This window comes from Acanthochromis polyacanthus, chromosome 7 (assembly GCF_021347895.1).
Source record: "Acanthochromis polyacanthus isolate Apoly-LR-REF ecotype Palm Island chromosome 7, KAUST_Apoly_ChrSc, whole genome shotgun sequence".
Taxonomy (NCBI): domain Eukaryota; kingdom Metazoa; phylum Chordata; class Actinopteri; family Pomacentridae; genus Acanthochromis; species Acanthochromis polyacanthus.
This window is the reverse complement of record NC_067119.1, coordinates 4,023,428-4,044,063: the sequence shown is the minus strand read 5'-3', so window position 1 is coordinate 4,044,063 and position 20,636 is coordinate 4,023,428. Positions and strand designations below refer to the sequence as shown.

The window sequence follows — 20,636 nt, the reverse complement described above, 5'->3', positions numbered from 1 at the left end:
TGCCTCATTATGTTCATTTTACACGTCATTGTTGCCACTCAAAGTGTATTTTTTTGTCATGTTGTCGCTGTCTGTGGTCTTTTGAGGCCCATTTTGTTAATTTTGCATCTTTTTATGACCATTTTGTTTTTCATTTTGTTCATTTTATGTGTCTTTGTGGCCGAGTTGTCACTTTCTATGGTCATTTTGCATCAAATGTACTTAATTTTACATCTATTTGTGACTCGTATTGTTCATTTCACATGTTTTTGTGGTTGTTTTTTGTCACATTTTGGTGATTTTGCAGTTTTTGTGTCTCTTTTGTGCCTCATTTTGTTTTTGTTGCCACTTTGATGTGCTTTAGTGGTCATATTTTGGAAAAATCTGTGTTTTATTCTCTCCAAATTGGAGCTGTGACACGTCTGTCTTTGATGTTTTCCCACTAAACATAAAACAGAGACGTCAAAAGAGCATCGGTTTGGGTATTTTTGGAGTTATCTCTGGTGCTCTGCGTGGAAAATATCTTTTCTCCTGTGCTGTGCTGTTTAATGGGTGTGACTGAAGGCTGTGTTGGCCGTGAAATGTGTGAAATGTTCTCATGTGCCTCAGGAAACTGGTAGATAAGTAACAAAAAAAGAGGATGCAGTACGGCGTCAGTGCAGCGCTGTGACGCTGTTGGACATTCAAAGTGATATTTTTTACTCCGTTTGCTTGTAAAAAGCATCAAATAAAGCAGAAACCAGCCTCCGCTTCGGTTTAATTAAATTCCTGTGGAGGTCATCTGCACACGTGTGGGCTCATTTTTAAATTTCTCATCAATTTTTCTCTTATTTATTATCAATTTCGATGCATGAGTAAATAAAGATGCTGTTGAACCGAAGGAAAAAAAACTGCATTTTTCTCGGACATCACAGTTTCATTTACTGGCTATAAATCACCACTTTTACATATTTAAGTAGATTTTTATGCACTATTTATACACTTTGCATATAAATTGCATCAAATTAAAACTAAAAAAGGTCCATAGTTTCGCCTTTGTGTTGCAGAAGTTCCAATAAATATTGGCACTTGTAGGCTGCTTTGCTTTCACTCTTCTGTCCAGTTCATCCAAACCAGCTCCATGGGGTTTAACTTGAGAGACTGTGCTGCCGCTTCATGTTTTCAAACTCACCATCTGGTTCTTTTTTCTGAAGGTACTTCTGGCAGAGCTCGGACTGATGTTTTGGGTCGTTATCTTGCTGCAGGATGAACCTCTGACCAACTAGAACACACCAGAGGGTTCTGCATGGAGCTGCAGAATGCTGTGGTCGATGTTTTAGTTCAGGGTTCCTCTCACTCCGTTCCAGTTACTGACCCTGGATCCAGCAAAACAGAACATCACGCTTCCTCCTCCATGTTTGAAAGTTGATGTCACACACTGAAAGATCCAAAAATCACCCCAAAAGATCCAAAAGTGACACGAAAAGATCTAAAAAAAAAATCACAAAAGATGTAAAAATGACACTAAAAGCTGCAAAAGTAACACTACAGGACGGAAATTATACTGAAAGATGCACAAACAACACAAAAAGATCCAAAAATGTCACTAAAATATCAAAAAAATAACCCCAAAAGATTTAAAAATGACACTAGAAGATCCAAAACTAACCCCAAAAGATTTAAAAATGACACTAGAAAAATCCAAAAATTACCCCCAAAAGATTTAAAAATAACCCTAAAAGATCCAAAAATACCACTAAAAGATCCAAAAATTACCCCAAAAGATTTAAAAATGACACTAGAGGATCCAAAAATTACCCCAAAAGATTTAAAAATGACAGTAGAAGATCCAAAAATTACCCCAAAAGATTTAAAAAATAACCCTAAAAGATCCAAAAATACCACTAAAAGATCCAAAAATTACCCCAAAAGATTTAAAAATGACACTAGAGGATCCAAAAATTAACCCAAAAGATTTAAAAATAACCCTAAAAGATCCTAAAATGCCACTAAAAGATCCAGAAATAACCCAAAAAGACTTAAAAATGACACTAGAAGATCCAAAAATTCCACTAAAAGACCCAGAAATAACCCCAAAAGATCCAAAAATGACACTAAAAGATCCAAAAATTACCCCAAAAGATTTTAAAAATGACACTAGAAGATCCAAAAATGACACGAGAAGATCCAAAATAACCCCAAAAGATCCAAAAATGCCACAAAAAGATCCAAAATAACACCAAAAGACTTAAAAATGACACTAGAAGATCCTAAAATGCCACTAAAAGATCCCAAAATAACCTTAAAAGATTTAAAAATGACACTAGAAGATCCACCTCATAGTTTATAAATCTGAAGCTGTTTTCTTTTGCGCTCTACTTCTTACTTTATAAATTCAGACAATTAGGTGAAGAATCCGTGCCTGAAGTAAAAAACTGGTGTCAGTTAAAGCATAAACTCTCTGGTTTAACTCGTGTTTGTTTTATTCCTACGCTTTAATAAATAATTCAGGAGAAACGGCTGCAGGAGATGAAACTGAAGGACCTAAAGTTTGAGAGTGAATCCCTTCAGAGCGGCTGCAGCAGAAACATAAATCACAGTTTAAGGAGTCAGAGATCAGCGACGTGACGATGGTTTATAAACCAGAACACAGCTCAGGATGACTCATTCCTGAGAGAGGAATATTTCAGGAAGGGAAACTCTAACTTCTCCTCTGAGAGGTTTAATCTGAGCTCAACAGAAGCTGAATGAACAAACACCGCCTCCTGCTGGTCAGGTAGCAGAGGTACACCTGTCTTTTGGTAGATTGGTGCTTTCTGTCACGTTTTAATCATTTTACATACGTTTGTGACCTTTTTGTGTCAAGTTTTTGTTGTTTTACGTGGTCATTTTGTGCCATATTTTAGTCATTTTTCATCTTTTCATGCTTTTTTGTGTCTCATTTTGTTCATTTTATGCGTTTTGTGTCTCATTATGGTCATTTTACGTCTTTTTGAGGTCTTCTATGTCTCATTTTGGTCAATTTACTTTCTTGTGGTGGCTTTGTGTCTCATTTTGTTCATTTTATGTCTCATTTTGTTCATTTTTTTAGGTCTTTTGTGTCACATTTTGGTCATTCACCCGTTTTTCTGGTAGTTTTGTGTCTCATTTTGGTCATTTTAGATGTTTTTGTGGTACTTTTGTGTCTCGTTTGATGTGTTTTCTGTCTCATTTTGACCATTTTACATCTTTTGGAGGTCTGTTATGTCTCATTTTGGTCAATTCATGTTTTTGTGGTAGTTTTGTTTCATGTTTTGTTCATTTTACATCATTTTGTGGCTGTTTTAAGTGCAATTTTGTTTATTTGTGATCATTTTGTGTCACATTCTGATCATTTCATGTGTTTTCTGTCTCATTTTACCTGTTTTTGTGGTAGTTTTGTCACAATTTGGCCATTTTACCTGTATTGGTGGTTATTATGTGTCATATTTTGTTCATTTCATGTCTTTTTGTGGTTGTTTGGAGTCCAATTTTGTTTATTTGGCATGTTTTTGGGATTGTTTTGTGTCACATTTTGGTTATTTTACATCTTTTGGAGGTCCGTTATGTCTCATTTTGGTCAATTCCTGTTTTTGTGGTAGTTTTGTTTCATGTTTTGTTAATTTTACATCATCTTGTGGTTGTTTTGAGTGCAATTGTGTTTATTTGACGTTTTTGTGGTAGTTTTGTTACAATTTGGCCATTTTACCTGTATTGGTGGTTATTATGTGTCATTTTGTTCATTTCATGTCTTTTTGTGGTTGTTTTGAGTCAAATTTTGTTAATTTGACATGTTTTTGGGATTGTTTTGTGTCAAGTTCTGGTTATTTTCCATCTTTTTGTGGTCATTTTGTGTCACATTTTGTTCATTTTACATCTTTTTTCTGGGTTCGTTTCACTTTCCGGCCCTAAAAGCTGCTCCTTGGACACTCTTTGCTGGTAAAGTTTCTCTAAAGGAGACTAAAGAGCTGCATTTGAACTACTTTTAAAAGACTTTGGACCCTCCTGAAAAACAAAACCGGTTTCTACTGATTTATGGGCTGCGGCTTCCTGAGGCTGAGAATTAATAAGAGTTCTGCTCACCTCCAACGTTTGCTCTGATCTCCTGGGATTTGTTGAAAGAAGAAGAAGAAAAGGTGGAACTCAGGAACAAACATTTTATTGGGTGAATATATTTATAAATACAGTGTGAAGCCTCAGTCCTCCGTGTCCTCGGCTGCTTTCGGTAAAACCTCGTTGCCGTCGAACCAAACGGCTTCGCTGGTTTGACTCGTCATGATGGCTCGATCGATGAAAGGTCCTGAGGAGAAGAAAAACACTCGATATGAACATTTAATGTGGAGGAAAAACACAAAAGAACAACAAAAACACCGATTATAGATGAGATGAAACAATCATTTTCACCTAACCGATGATTCGTTTCACCTTTAAAACGTCAGAAAACAGCAAAAAAAATACCAAAAATATGTCTTTACATGCCAGAAGTCCACAAATCTACAGTTTATGATCATGTAGACCAAAGAACAGAGGAAAACTGGAACATTTAAGATGCTAGAACCTTTGATTTTTGGCCTTCATGCTGAAAAATACACAAAAAACAGAACCATGTACCAACTTTTAGGTTATTCTGGAGAAGACTCAAGATATTCTTTACAGCTTTTGATTGGTTTTGTACAAATTGTCGGTCATTTCAAAGAGGTTTTTGTCATTTTGGTCAAGTTTTGAGTCATTTCAAGGAATTTTTGGGGGTTTTGGATAAACTTGGTGTTATTCCAGACAAGCTTCAAGAAATTTTATCATTCCATAGAAACGTGACATTTTCAGGGCTGAGAAACACGTCTGAGTTCTACGCTATCCACAGTAACTGCAAGTTAACTTGATAGAGAGTTGCAGCCATGTTACATGGTTCTATGCTTTTGTATATTTCAGCATAAATGACAGAAATTCCCAGGTTGTTAAATGTGGGGACGTTCATTTTGTGCAGACACTAAACTGAACATTTGCTGACTTCTGGACAAAACGGTGCATCTGAAGACATGTATAAGTGTCAATTATTGCTATTTTCTAAAGCTTTAAAGGTGAAAATGGCTTTTAAAAATCTGTTAATTGAAACTTATCTGGAAACTAATCATCTGAAGACGTGTACAGCTGGCAGCGTGGTTATTTTCTGACACTTTCTGAATTTGATAAATAAGATGTAGTTGAAGCCCTGTTATATAGCTCCATTTTGAATGTATTTTTAAGCATAAATATATATAAATATGAAGATTTTTCTCTTCTTTCTTTGCTCTACATGAAGCTAAACTGTACGTTTGTGGACTTCTGGACAAAACAATGCATCTGAAGACGATTCATAACCGCTTCATTTTTCATCTGAATCATTTAGACGGCATAAACCCATCAAAGAATTGACCAAAACTGACCTTATTTGATGAAATCCTGTACAGATTCTTAGTTTTCGGCATCAGAACTCACAGATTTATAACGTTTCACTGAATCCTGCTAAACCGACGTGTTGTCAGAAGTTATTTACAACATAAAAGAGCCAGAACCCTGCTGCATAAGTGAAAAAAAACACAGCTTGGTAGCGATCAGACGGAGCATCGGACGACGTTAAACATCGTTTTTATTCTCCCCCACATGCATCCCTGCAGTCTTCATTCCTCTCATCTGTTTACTTTCTCCTGATGAACAGTTACCCCGTTGCTCCCCGTCGTCGGCTGTTTTTAAGCGTCTTTATTTTCCCACATATTGTGCATCGTTGCTTTTGTCATGAATAATTCCCATCAGCCCCTCGGGGGGAGTCTTCTCTTCTTCACCCACTCGCTGCTTTTCTGCAGCTCGTATCTGTGAAGTTTCCTCCGTTTCTGCCCACGCCGCAGCATCCCGACGCCTCCTAAAAGGACGTTAAAGGGAATAAAGACGTTAATTCACGCCGAGAGTCGCGTCGCAGAGGATCGTCGCTTCGTGTCGGGGAGCCGAGAGTCGATTTAAAGAATAAACGAGGAGGAAAAACGAGGTGTGGAGGGAAAAGAACTGATTTCCGATGAGCTGCAGACAACTATTATTTGAATTATTGATCATTTGTTTCCCCACAAAACATCAAAAATGCAAGTTGTGTACGTCCAGAAGTCCACAGATAAACACTTTAGCATCACGTACGCCACAGAGACGAGAAGAATCTGCACATTTAAGAGGCTGAACCTGGGATTTATGCTAAAAAATATGATCATTTTCAATTAACAGACTGTCTGTTTCACCTACACACGTGGACAAAATTGTTGGTACCCCTCAGTTAAAGAAGGAAAAACCCACAATTCTCACTGAAATCACTTGAAACTCACAAAAGTAACAATAAATAAAAAATTATTGAAAATTAAATAATCAAAAACAGCCATTACTTTTGAATTGTTGATTAACATAATTATTTAAAAAAACAAACTAATGAAACAGGCCTGGACAAAAATGATGGTACCTCTATAAAAGATTGAAAACTATTTGACCAGAGTGACATGATTAACTCAGGTGTGTCATTTAATTGACATCACAGGTGTTTCCAAACTCATAATCAGTCAGTCTGCCTATTTAAAGGGAGACAAGTAGTCACCCTGCTGTTTGGTGAAAAGGTGTGTACCACACTGAACATGGACAACAGAAAGCGAAGGAGAGAATTGTCCCAGGACATCCGAAAAAAAATGATAGACAAACATCTTAAAGGTAAAGGCTATAAGACCATCTCTAAACAGCTTGAAGTTCCTGTGACAACAGTGGCTCATATTATTCAGAAGTTCAAGACCCACGGGACAGTAGCCAACCTCCCTGGACGTGGCCGCAAGAGGAAAATTGATGACAAATTGAAGAGACGGATCGTTGGAATTGTATCCAAAGAGCCCAGAGCAACCTCCAAAGAAATTAAAGGTGAACTCCAAGGCCAAGGTACATCAGTGTCAGATCGCACCATTCGTCGTTGTTTGAGCCAAAGTGGACTTCATGGGAGACGACCAAGGAGGACACCACTGCTGAAAAAAACTCATAAAAAAGCGAGACTGGAATTTGCAAAAATGCATGTTGACAAGCCACAAAGCTTCTGGGAGAATGTCCTTTGGACAGATGAGACCAAACTGGAGCTTTTTGGTAAGGCACATCAACTCTATGTTCATAGACTCAAAAACCAAGCATACGAAGAAAAGAACACTGTCCCTACGGTGAAACATGGAGGAGGCTCAGTAATGTTTTGGGGCTGCTTTGCTGCATCTGGCACAGGGTGTCTGGAAAGTGTGCAAGGTACGATGAAATCTGAAGACTATCAAGGCATTCTGGAGAGAAATGTGCTGCCTAGTGTCAGAAAGCTTGGTCTCAGTCGCAGGTCATGGGTCTTCCAACAGGACAACGATCCAAAACACACAGCCAAAAACACCCAAGAATGGCTGAGAGAAAAGCGTTGGACTATTCTAAAGTGGCCTTCTATGAGCCCAGATCTGAATCCCATTGAACATATGTGGAAGGAGCTGAAACATGCCATTTGGAGAAGATGCCCATCAAACCTGAGACAACTGGAGCTGTTTGCTCATGAGGAGTGGGCCAAAATACCTGTTGACAGCTGCAGAACGCTCATTGACAAATACAGAAATCGTTTAATTGCAGTGATTGCCTCAAAAGGTTGTGCAACAAAATATTAAGTTATGGGTACCATCATTTTTGTCCAGCCCTATTTCATTAGTTTGTTTTTTTAAAATAATTATGTTAATCAACAATTCAAAAGTGATGGCTGATTTTGATTATTTAATTTTCAATAAATTTTTATTTATTGTTACTTTTGTGAGTTTCAAGTGATTTCAGTGAGAATTGTGGGTTTTTCCTTCTTTAACTGAGGGGTACCAACAATTTTGTCCACGTGTGTATAAAATACCAGAATTTCTACTTAAAACCGCCTTCGGATGACCAATTTTCATTAACAGACTGTTTTTTTTTACACATCTTCATCTATAAAATAGCAAGAAAAACCCTGTTACATACATCTTTGTGTGCCTTGTTTTGTCCAGAAGTCCACAAATACACAGTTTAGCATCATGTAAACTTAAAAAAGAAAAGTCCTCTTGTTTAAGAAGCTGGAATCTGGAAACTTTGTCAGTTTTAGTCCAAACGTATGTAATTTATTTAACCTAAAATACAATTTTTAGTCCAAATATGTATAGTTTAATGATTTATTCTATAAAAAATATTATTTTTAGTCCTAATATTTACTGTTTTAAAGGTGTACTCCCTTTTTAAATACTATCAGTTCAAGCGTTGACAGTTGTGAAGCTTTTTTCCAACTAAAATCCTCCTTTTAATCCTTATATGTACAGTTTTATAAATATATTCAGATATAAATCCTACTTTTAGTCCTTATATGTGCAGTTTTATAAATATATTCAGATATAAATCCTACTTTTAGTCCTTATATGTGCAGTTTTATAAATAAATTCCAATATAAATCCCACTTTTAGTCCTTATATGTGCAGTTTTATAAATAAATTCCAATATAAATCCCACTTTTAGTCCTTATATGTGCAGTTTTATAAATAAATTCCAATATAAATCCTACTTTTAGTCCTTATATGTGCAGTTTTATAAATAAATTCCAATATAAATCCTACTTTTAGTCCTTATATGTGCAGTTTTATAAATAAATTCCAATATAAATCCCACTTTTAGTCCTTATATGTGCAGTTTTATAAATAAATTCCAATATAAATCCCACTTTTAGTCCTTATATGTGCAGTTTTATAAATATATTCAGATATAAATCCTACTTTTAGTCCTTATATGTGCAGTTTTATAAATAAATTCCAATATAAATCCTACTTTTAGTCCTTATATGTGCAGTTTTATAAATATATTCAGATATAAATCCTACTTTTAGTCCTTATATGTGCAGTTTTATAAATAAATTCCAATATAAATCCTACTTTTAATCCTTATATGTGCAGTTTTATAAATATATTCAGATATAAATCCTACTTTTAGTCCTTATATGTGCAGTTTTATAACTATATTCAGATATAAATCCTACTTTTAGTCCTTATATGTGCAGTTTTATAAATATATTCAGATATAAGTCCTACTTTTAGTCCTTATATGTGCAGTTTTATAAATATATTCAGATATAAATCCTACTTTTAGTCCTTATATGTGCAGTTTTATAAATATATTCAGATATAAATCCTACTTTTAGTCCTTATATGTGCAGTTTTATAAATATATTCAGATATAAATCCTACTTTTAGTCCTTATACGTGCAGTTTTATAACTATATTCAGATATAAATCCTACTTTTAGTCCTTATACGTGCAGTTTTATAACTATATTCAGATATAAATCCCACTTTTAGTCCCTCCAGGTGTTACAGAATGGCGTCTCGGTGAAGCTGAGGATGCTTCGTCTCCTAAAAACTACCGACTCAGACGTTGCTTTCGGCTGTTTGAGGACGTGGAGCTTCAGCGGAGCGTAAACTGTCGCGGATGAAGAGTCCCACTGGGATCATCGTCAGACTAAAACTGCTCTCTGCTCTGTTTACTGTGAGGATTTTAAACAGCTGCTGCTGCTGACGGGACGATGTAACGACGAGGACGGAGGCTTGTTTGTTCGTTTGGTTATTAGCAGGACCAGAAGAAACTTTCAGAGGGACGGAGCAAAGACATGAGTCTGAATCTACATGTTTAAAGAATTCATAACACCAGGAGACATTTTCACACTTAAACAGCTCATATTCTGGACATTTACAGGTTCAAGCTTTAATTTTTAGACTCTACAAGAAAATACTTATAATCTGAAAGATATTAAAGATAATTTATCTTTAGAAACCAAATCGGAATAATAACGAGAAAAATCAGAGAAAACAAGCGTTAATTTACACGTTAACAGTGAAAAACTGGAAAAGATCAAAATAAAATATAAACATAATTTTATTGTATTCAAGTCAAAAAAACAAAACAGATAATTTTACAAAGATTTAAAATAATTGTGAAAATAAAACGATTTATCACATCCAGAAACTGTAAAAACAAACACAAAAAAATCATTGGATTATCAGGTTTCCAACGGTCCTTGAACTCATCGTGTGATTAAACAAATCTTACCTTGAAATTATGACGTTTCAACAAAATCACTTAATTATTAAATAATTATAATTACTATTATTTCAATTAAATTTATATATGAACAATTATTGTAATTTTTATTATTTTTGTATTATTAATTGTAATTATCACAGAAAATTAAGTAAAATCAATAAACTAAGTAAATACAGTAATTTTATTTATTGCCACTATTATTAATAATAATATTAATAAGACTTATTTCAATTAATTTCATACAATAATAACAGCAAAAATAATTACTGTTACATTGTATTATTATTAGTTTTACCCTCTAATCCTTCACTTTTTTCTATATTTATTCTTTTCCTCAACTTTTTATGGTGTTTTTATTATCTTTTAGGATCCTCTGCGTTTTGTTTTATTGATGTATTTTACAAATATTTTAACATCTTCACTTCAGCTTCTTTTGTATTTTTTCTTCATGTTTTACCCAAAACCTTCTTTACTTTTCTGCCTGTAAAGCAGTTGTTATTTTTATTGCATTTTTTTTTTCTGGCATCTTTTTCACCAGATTTCCACAGATTTTTAAACATTTATTTATCTTTTTGCTGTCATTCTGCTCGGTCTGACGATCACGAATGGCTACACATTTATATCTGTTTTTTTTTTTTTATTGATTTTGAAGACTGCTTAATGGTTTCAAACTGCTCCTAAATAGATGTAATAATAGTTTAATTCATTAAATGGTGCTGAACTTATCCTGTTTTACTGCTATTGGACTCTGTTTGAATATCAGCCACCAGTGTGGATCATCAGAGGCTTGAAACTGAACCGAGGAGAGAAATCAGAAACCGGCCGGCAGATAAAAGCTGGAATCGTATGAAAGCTCCTCCTCTCCAACAACCAACGGAGCAAATAACAATCAATCTACAAGCTGCTACTTTATCCTGAGCAGCCATCAGAACCGTCACAGAGCTCATCAACAGCACGGAGCTGATTCTGTGGAGATATCTGGAGCTTTTATAAACACATAAATAAATGAACGTACCAGAATCGGCAGGTCGGTGTGAGCAGACGTCGACCAGGATGGTCTGCAGGTTGGAGAAGATATGATCGCTCGGCATGTCCAGCTGCACACAGAAGAAAAAAAAACAAAAACACTGGGAATAAGTCTCACTGCTTTAATTAAACTAAATGCATGCACTTCAATAAAGTTTAAAAATGGATTTCCATAGAATGAATCTTTAATTTATTTGGACAAAAAGCAATGGAGCAGAAAGTGGTGTTTTGGGTGGAATAAACCTTCAAAAGTGGGAATACTAACTGCAGAGAGAATTAACTCATAAAACTATAAGTATTTGGACAAAAAGTAGCACTTCAGTTGGAAGCTTAAAAACTATGAACACATGAAACAGAAAGTAGCATTTCAAAGGGAATAAACCTTTAAAACTACAAGTATTTGGACTTAAATCTGGAATAAAACTTCAAAAGTGGATGTGATTGAACAGGAAATGGTATTTCAAAGGGAATAAATCCTTAAAACCATAAAGATTTGGACTAAAAGAAGTATTCTACATGGAAAAAAACCTTCTAAACTAGGAATACTTTAACAGAAAATGGTATTTCAGAGGGAATAAATCCTTAAAACCATAAAGATTTGGACTAAAAGAAGTATTCTACATGGAAAAACCTTCTAAACTGGGAATACTTTAACAGAACATGATATTTCAGAGGGAATAAATCTTTAAAACCATTAAGATTTGGACTAAAAGAAGTATTCTACATGGAAAAAACCTTCTAAACTAGGAATACTTTAACAGAAAATGGTATTTCAGAGGGAATAAATCTTTAAAACCATTAAGATTTGGACTAAAAGAAGTATTCTACATGGAAAAAAACCTTCTAAACTGGGAATACTTTAACAGAACATGATATTTCAGAGGGAATAAATCTTTAAAACCATTAAGATTTGGACTAAAAGAAGTATTCTACATGGAAAAAACCTTCTAAACTAGGAATACTTTAACAGAAAATGGTATTTCAGAGGGAATAAATCTTTAAAACCATTAAGATTTGGACTAAAAGAAGTATTCTACATGGAAAAAACCTTCTAAACTAGGAATACTTTAACAGAAAATGGTATTTCAGAGGGAATAAATCTTTAAAACCATTAAGATTTGGACTAAAAGAAGTATTCTACATGGAAAAAACCTTCTAAACTAGGAATACTTTAACAGAAAATGGTATTTCAGAGGGAATAAATCTTTAAAACCATTAAGATTTGGACTAAAAGAAGTATTCTACATGGAAAAAAACCTTCTAAACTGGGAATACTTTAACAGAAAATGGTATTTCAGAGGGAATAAATCTTTTCAACTCTAAATGTTTGGACAAAAAGTTCTACTTAGGTTGGAATAAAGCTCAAAGCTGTAAACACTTGAACAGAAAATGGTATTTCGGAGAGAATTAACCCTGAAAACTCTAAGTATTTGGAGGAAAAGCAGTATTTTAGGCGACATAACTCTTTAAAACTGCATATTTGGACAGAAAGTAGAGTTTCAAAGGAAAGAAAGTCAAAAACTATGGGTATTTAGTATAAAATAGGTCAAAGTAGCTCATAAGTAGCAGCACTAAGACACGGGGGGTAAAAAAAGACGTTAAAGCTGATTTAAGATGTATTTCATGCCTAAATACATCCCAACATTTCCCCACAATCCTCCTCGGGGTGCACCGGTTTTACATTCCTTTTGGGGAAACCAACTTATGCTTTTTTAATCAAGGTTTTCTGTCGAGCGCTGACACTTGCAATATTTAAAAGCTGCTCCTTCCCTGGTCTCTGAAAACTCGGTGTTGATGACTAAAACATGTCTTTTACTCAGATATAATGATGCTATCTAATTATTCCATCACCATTCCGATCTTTGTCCGGATGTAACAGTCGTCCTCCACCATGTACCCGTGGCCCGTTTTAAACAACTGCAGCATCTTGGGAATGTTGACGCCGATCGACCCTGCAACAGGAATAACACAGAATTAATACAATCAGCGGGGATGTTTTCCAATTTAGACACTCAGTAGCTGTTGTTAGCTTGATTGGCTGCAGTAAAACCATCAGCCGTTAAATGAGGAACAACTAATTAAATATAATGTGCGAGAATTTAGACAATCTGTCCCAGCAATCGAGGACTGATAGAAAGATACGACCTCCGATCGTTCCACGAGTTAAGATCCAATATACTTAGACAAACACTGAGGAGAAGCCGTTCACCTCTCTTGTTCTTTGGAAACTTCTTCCTCAGTTTGTTTTTCAGCGGAATGAGCTTTGGTAGGATGTCTGGAACCGCGACGTAGAAATCTGCCGAAATCTCGTCGTCCAAGATCTGGAAAAGAATCATGTTTATGCCTTTAAGATGTGTGGTCACACCGGTTGACTCATATTGTGTAGTTCTAATAACTCTAGACACATTTCGAGTATTGTAGATGAGCTGTAGTACCTCTTTAATAGTGAAGGAGCACCATCACCGATCACTACAAATCCCTGGAATCGACATTTCTAGCGTGTACAGTAAAGCCGTTCGTCAAGACATTTGTGTTAACGTCTTCAGCTTTCATTAGAGTAGTCACTATTTCTGAGACTTAACAAGACTCCAAAAGAAATTTTCTTTACAACTAAATAAACAACAGCCTTGAAAATCTAAATGAAGCCGTTTAAATGTGAGTCAACTTGGTTTTAACTGCAAGTTCAATAAGAAAGATGCATTTTACAATCAATAACTGACTTTTGACAGTCTGATGATCCAAAAATCTGATAATATGCATATATTTGTGTCTAAATGATCTTAAACCTACTCGATTTCAACACATCGGCAATAATCCATTTTATCCTCCAGCTTCTAAAAATCTAACCACCTGCTGCACTGAACCAAAGGGACCATATGTAAGGCAGGAATCTGCAGAAAAATACTGATTCCAAGGAAAGTTCTTCTGTTTTCCCTTCAGGGACTAAATAAACTTGATGTGAACTTCCAGTTTGTGATGTACCTTCACTTTAAAGAACTCACCGGCTGTATGAGCTCGGTTCCTCCTGCCAACACGGCTCCGTTCTCCTGGGCCAGCTTGACTTGATTCACATCCTGCAGAAGAAAAAAAAACAAATAAATTTAAAAAAAAGAAACACGACCGAGACACCGTCACCCATTTAAATCTGATCTGGGCGTGTCAAAGCCTGGCAGACCCCAACAGCGTCATTCATTATGCTCGTTAACATCCAAGTTACAACCCACAACCCGAGCCGCTCGACAGGAATATTAATCAAGCCCCGCCGGATGAGAGCAGCCGCTACAGAAGCACCATTCATTACAGACAAACAGGGTGACAAATAAAAGGTGCTGCCGCTGCACATCTGAATCATGCTCGGACGAAATTAAAACAATTCATCAACAGCCGACGCACAATCCGCTATGAAGTTAAGATTCAGCGAGAAGACAGAACTTTTTTTCTTACCTCGGTGAAAACTAAAACTTTGTTGATCTCCGTCTTGAAGGGGTGAGGAAGGTGGATGGTGCTGACGAAGGGGTCGATTTTTTTCTGCGAGGGCGAGGAAACATAAAAGTATAGATTTTTACCAATAACGATCAATACAGAGCACTTCAAAACCCCTGTGATTGACATGTTGTTTAGCTAGCAAAGGAGCACCACAACAGAGACTTGTATGAGGTTTAACCCTTTAAGCTGCAGTCAATTCCAGCCGTTTTCAGTACAAAAAAAATCGCTAATATTCTATTTTTAAATAAAAAAAAATGACGAAAAATACAGGGAATATTGAACGCGCATCGCGAGGTGCATTTCCTTGAAAACGACCGATTCGGGGATTTTATACCGACTTCAGGACATGTTTTGGATAAAATAGTTTACTGGCTTGTGTCATCTGGATGTAAAAGGTTGGATTATGGCCGTTTTTTGTGGAATCTTTTTTTCTGTGTGTAATAATAAACCCGGAAATGTGAGTCGCGCTGTGTGCGTTGAAGCCGTGTACAGAGAACGGATGGATGGATATTTGTTTTTGTCGGACAAATGTGTTTTTCTCACCCGCTGTGGTAATCACATCTGAAAGTGGTTTATACCGGCGGATTCATGAGAATCTAAGCTTTCCATCGGCGTATAGTGTTTGTATAATCGTGTTTGCAGCCGTCGGACATTCTTGAAATTCCTATGCAAATTAGTAAGTGTACCGCCGGCGGTACACTGAAGTTTAAAGGGTTAATGATGTCAGGCCATTGAAAAAGTGTTAAATTAAGTTAAAATAAAGATCATAAAGTGTCGGTAGAACATCTGATGGTTGTTTTTGTCGCTTTTCTTTACGTTTCCGTGTAAGAACAGATGAAAACAAGGAGGAGGTAGAGGTTTGACTCTTTTCTGCGAGGGGGAAACAAAACAACAGATTTGGCAGAAAATCAAGCATTAAATCTGTTTAAATTTTAATGTCTGGAGTGTTCAGGATCCATTACACATAAGAAGGAGTCAGAAACCGCCTGGACGTCACAGCAGCTCCACAGTCCTTCAGCGTGGAAACAAACCAATGAGGCTTTTTATTCCGCTGTGTTGCACCGTTTTTAGCTGATTAACAAGAAAGGAAAAAAAAACCTCTCGTGTTGCAAAGATTGATGCGGTGAACATCCCTCAGACCGGCGGAGGCGAGGCGTGACGGCAGCGGAGCCAAATAAATAAATCCAGAATAAAGCGAGCCAAGTCTGGCTGCTAAAAATGGGACTGTTTGGCAGCCGATCAGCCTCGTCGGGATGTTCTCTTCTATTCTGAGGACGCAGACAGATGATGAAAGGAAAAACAGCAGCTGGTGGTTTATTTTAAAATGTCGGCGAGCAAATAGGTGCAAATCCATGAAAACAGAAAGGCAGAGATTTGTCTAAAAATACGACCCATGTGTTCCTGCAGAGGTGCAGATGTGTTTAGCAGCCGTTTATATTTGTTTAACCTTTATCTAAACAGAAAGAGCAGAAAAGTGACAATATAGAAGATTAAAAGCACACAAAATACACCGTATACGTCAACATATTCTATGACTGAGGACTTCAGCATAAAGGGAAGCTTCGATATTCAGTTAAAAACAACTGGACTGCTCTGCTTTTTGCTCCAAGAACCTAGAAGAGAAGTTCTGTTGCTTTTATCTGGAGCTCAAAGGATTAACAAGAGAAAGCTCACTTGAAATTATTTGTGTCTGAATGATGTATTTTAATTACATTTTAAAGCATCGCATGAGAAAAAGATCTTCACACTGCAAAACTCTAAATCTTACCAAGTCTGTTCATCTTGTTTTTAGTCAAAGTGTCTCATCCCACTTGATTTAAGATAAATTCGCTTAACGAGACATTTCAGCAGATGGAGGGACTTTTTTAAGACGCTGCATCTTAAATATCTTGCTTAGTCAAACTATCTTGAAATGATCTTGTTTTGAGTTGAATTTTACAAGAAAATTCTAATTAAGTTTAACCCTGGTGTAGGTCAAATTGATCCGTTTTAAAGCTTGAAAATGTGGGAAAAATATACATATTTTTACAGTGAAACTTCTGATGTCCACATTTTCAACATTTTTGGGAAATATTTGAACATTTTTTGGCGGAAAAAATGAAATATTAAAAATGTTTAAGAACATTCACTAAAAATAAAAATAAAAAAATAAAAAAATCAACCAAAATCCAGCAAAATTCCCTGGATTTTGGTTGATTTTTTTGTGAATCTTCTTAAAGAAAATATTAGAAGTTTTACTGATATATATGGAATCATTTTAGATATTTTTTTTTGATTTTTTGGAAGATTTTTATTCATTTTTTGAAAACATCTGCAAGAATTTTCTTGCCAAATGTGTGTTTTTTTTAAAATAAAACTTTTAAGGGAAACTTTTAAGGAATTATAATTTTGCTGCTGAATTTTTGGATTTTTTTCACACATGGAAACAATATTTTTTGATAAAGTAAAGAATTTTAAAAACATCTCATGTTAGGAGGTTACATGGAAGCAAAAATCTATTTTTGAGTGAAAAACTGCTATTTTTTTTAGCATGTCTGACTTATTTTAAGACGCCAAAGCTTGACAATCCTGGTAAAATACAGCTTAGAATAAGTTTTCCAGCTAATTTTAAGATCTCGATATTCTAAATATCAGATCTCATTTCAAGAAATCTAACCAAGGCATTTTTCATTTGTTCTACTGGCAGATTTTTTCACTTATTTCAAGGTTAAAGTTCCCTAAAATAAGTTATTTTTTTTGTTTTGAGATGAGCTTTTCTCCCAGTGTGATGTAAATAAAACCGCTCCAACGTGGTCGTTACCTTCTTCTCCAGCTTCATGTTCAGCTTCAGGTCGATGTAAACGGGCTGACTGACGGCAGTGAAGTCCAACGCCTGAAACTTCTTCAGCATGTCGATGGCGTCGGCTGCAGGGTGGACGGTCCTGGGGTAAAACCTGAGGATGTAGACATCGTCCACCGGCTTCCACGCCGTCTTTCCAAAAGGCTTATTTCTGTATTTGTCACTGATGACCTTCTTCTCCGGCTTGTCCTCTTTCTCAGCATCAGCTTTTTTCTTTTGTGCCCTGACAGTGAATAAAGGACAGGTTCAACTGAGAATGTTTGCTTGGAGAGTTTTTTTATGTATATTGAACAAAATGGGTGAGTTTTAAAAACAGGGATGTCAAAGTCAACTTAGTTCAAGGACCACATTCAGCATGTTTGACACCCCTAAAGGATTGCATTCTCACTTGACGGCTGCAAAAGTCCTGACAGGTAACGTCCTGGATGCTGCCTGCGGTACACCTGTGTAGGCTGGAAGGCTGAGCAGCTGACATCCTGTTAGAAGAGGAGAAACCAACAGCTGAGCATTTCCAAAGACAGAAAACTGCACAAATTTATCCATGTGAAACAACAGCAATAACCCAACTGATTACTTATAGTGATAAGTTATCTCCTACGTAGAAGCAGGATGTTTCAGGATCCAACAGGAGAACACAATGAAAGCTTTTTTTCACCTCAGACAGGTGAGTTTCTCACACAGTCTTTACCAGCTGCAGGTAAATTATTCGTAACAAAGCAGATATTCACTGGTTTAATCATTAGTTTCATTACAAATGTCTGGATATTCTTATTTTACTGTTGGTAAAGTTAGATTATCATCACTCAGACAGAATTTTCACTGTTTATGGCATCATAAATGAAACAGGGAATTAGCTATTTGAATTAATCAGCACAGGAGTACATTAAGTGTTTTGTTTATTTAGTCCTGCCTGAGGAGAAAAGGCTTCCAGAGTCAGTAACTTCTTTCAAATCACTTCTGAAAACCTGCTTTTATAGGCATGCGTTTATGTAAAGTTTACATTTAGCTTTATTCAGTTTTAGTGTATTATGTCCTCTTCATTTTAGATGTTCTCTCCTGTTTTATTTAACTTGTAGCTGCCTGGTTCTTTGGCATGATGATTTTTAATTTCCAACTTTATCCCTCAATCTTATTCTTTCATTTCTAAACTGCTTAGTTCCTTTGTTTGATATGAGTGTTAATCTAGCTAATTCTTCATTTATTATCATTTCTACTATTTATTTTACTCGTCTGCTCTCTTGCTTGATTGTCAGTTTTCATGTTTTGACTCCAGAAGCAATCGGTTAATGCTGTTCTTAAGGGTCCTATAAAAAATAAAGCCATCATTGCTATGATATTATTAATAGTGCATGAATGTGCATTATAAATCACTTGATGTACTGTCCGATCTGTATGGCAAATGTTGCGTTTCTATCTGAATTAATACAGATGTCCGAATGACAAAATGCTTTCACTTCAGCTGATTCATGTCAGGATTCAAAACAATTGACAGTGTATTCTGACGAAGACTAGATATAGTGGAATTGGGTGACTAAACTGGGAATACAGTTTTCTATTTTAATGCTTTTTGGCCTCTTCTACTTTCATTGAACCCACAGTTACATCCTAAAACCCCTCACAGCTGCAGTAAACTTTTATTCTTTACTAGTCGAATCGAGTTCAGAAATCTGACTGTTTAGTGCACATATTTACAATTTTTATTAAAAGCAACGTCATCAAGTTAATTGTGAGGAGATTTCATTAGCTATCAATGCTGACTCTTAAAATCGGCATACATAATTTGAACCAAACAACTCTTAAATATAACTAAATGATAGCTTTTGATCAGCTTGTTACCGCCCACTACCACCTATGTCATTCATAATTGAGTCATTTTATACATTTAAGACGTACCAGGCTAATAGAAGTCAAGCCGATGTAAATCAGGAGATTCAATGATTCATGTGAAATGCTAAAAACTGTTCAGTCTTCGAGAATACGTGAGAAAAAGCAAGAAGGTTTTTGAATTTAACATTTTTCGCTAAGTGTTTGGCTAACAGGGCTAGCTAGCGCAGCAGCAGCGGACGAGCTAAAACGCTACTAAAGCAGATTTAATCTTCTATTTAAACCCAAAAACTAAACAGTAAATCTGAAAAAACAAACAAACACATACAGACAATTTCGCTGTTTGTTACAAAAGCGTAAATTTACACATAAACAACTGACCTTTCCACACAGTCCGCGTGCAAGATGCCATATTTGGGAATATCGCTTGTCCGTGTGAAAACAACGAAACGGCTGAAATGGTTCCGCCTGAGATTGTATCTCCATTTGAAAATAGTCCAATTTAAGATATTTTCCCTTTTATGAAACACATTAAAAATACAATAAAAATAAAAAACATACCAAATAAATATGTAGGATTAACTCTTATATTCGGCGTATATTTGTTGTGGTAATCTTTATTTTTAGAGTGGAAAAATTGAGTTATATAATCATTTAATTAGAAAATTGAGAGAATTAATATTTCATTGCATAAGAAGAGTTGCAAAGCAGATTAAATTAATGCCGAATTTTAGGGCATGTTCTACATCTTATGAAAACATCAAACAATTCATTACGAAACTTGAAATTGTCTATTGAAGTGTAATTTATTGCTAACGTATAAGTGCGATGCACAGAATAATTTTATTCACGTTTTTAATTTACTGCATTGCGTTTTGCACGTGTTTGTTCGGCCTTAACAGTTAGATAGATTTCTCTGAATTGCACATAAATCTGATTATTTTACATACTTAAATTTTTAAACATATTTGCCATACATATTCATTTTCTTATCTTCTTATCTGTAAATAGTAAATATCAAATTATTTGCCTCAATATGTTCATTTAATGTCAGAAAAGTTGGATAACATGCCTCTAAAAAGTCAAAAAAGATTCCAAAAATACATATTTTTTTAGTTTCTTCGTGTATAACAAAGAAAACGTAAAATCTTAACATTTTAGAAGCTGAAACATGCATTTTTCATGTTTTTTATTTGTAAAATTACACAATTACTGATTAGCATGGTGTAAATTTCAATTAATTTTTTAAGACATTTGCCATATTTATTGATTTTCTTATCTTCTTGTCTGTAATTATCAAATTATTTACCTCAAAATGTCCCTTTCATGTCAGAAAACTGAGAGAAAAATTGGGTAACATGGCTCTAAAA

The 20,636-nt window shown here is 35.3% G+C and overlaps 1 protein-coding gene and 1 long non-coding RNA gene across 2 annotated transcripts in view; one reads left to right on the top strand and one right to left on the bottom strand.

The window, feature by feature from the left end:
- The window catches only part of LOC127534895 (uncharacterized), a 382,765-nt gene extending 367,701 nt beyond the window's left edge, over window positions 1-15,064 (top strand). Inside the window, exon 2 of the long non-coding RNA XR_007943444.1 lies at window positions 14,999-15,064. This is a non-coding gene — a long non-coding RNA (uncharacterized LOC127534895). The remainder of the gene's footprint in view (window positions 1-14,998) is intronic.
- mrpl1 (mitochondrial ribosomal protein L1) lies at window positions 4,120-19,750 on the bottom strand. The gene is made up of 9 exons (XM_022210245.2): window positions 19,648-19,750; window positions 17,831-17,918; window positions 17,404-17,665; window positions 14,562-14,645; window positions 14,120-14,191; window positions 13,327-13,438; window positions 12,969-13,069; window positions 11,107-11,188; window positions 4,120-4,276 (listed from the first exon to the last, which is right to left on the bottom strand). The coding sequence occupies exons 1-9, from the start codon at window positions 19,676-19,678 to the stop codon at window positions 4,173-4,175; spliced, it is 936 nt and encodes a 311-aa protein (XP_022065937.1). The 5' UTR covers window positions 19,679-19,750; the 3' UTR covers window positions 4,120-4,172.
- Window positions 19,751-20,636: the final 886 nt, after the last annotated feature.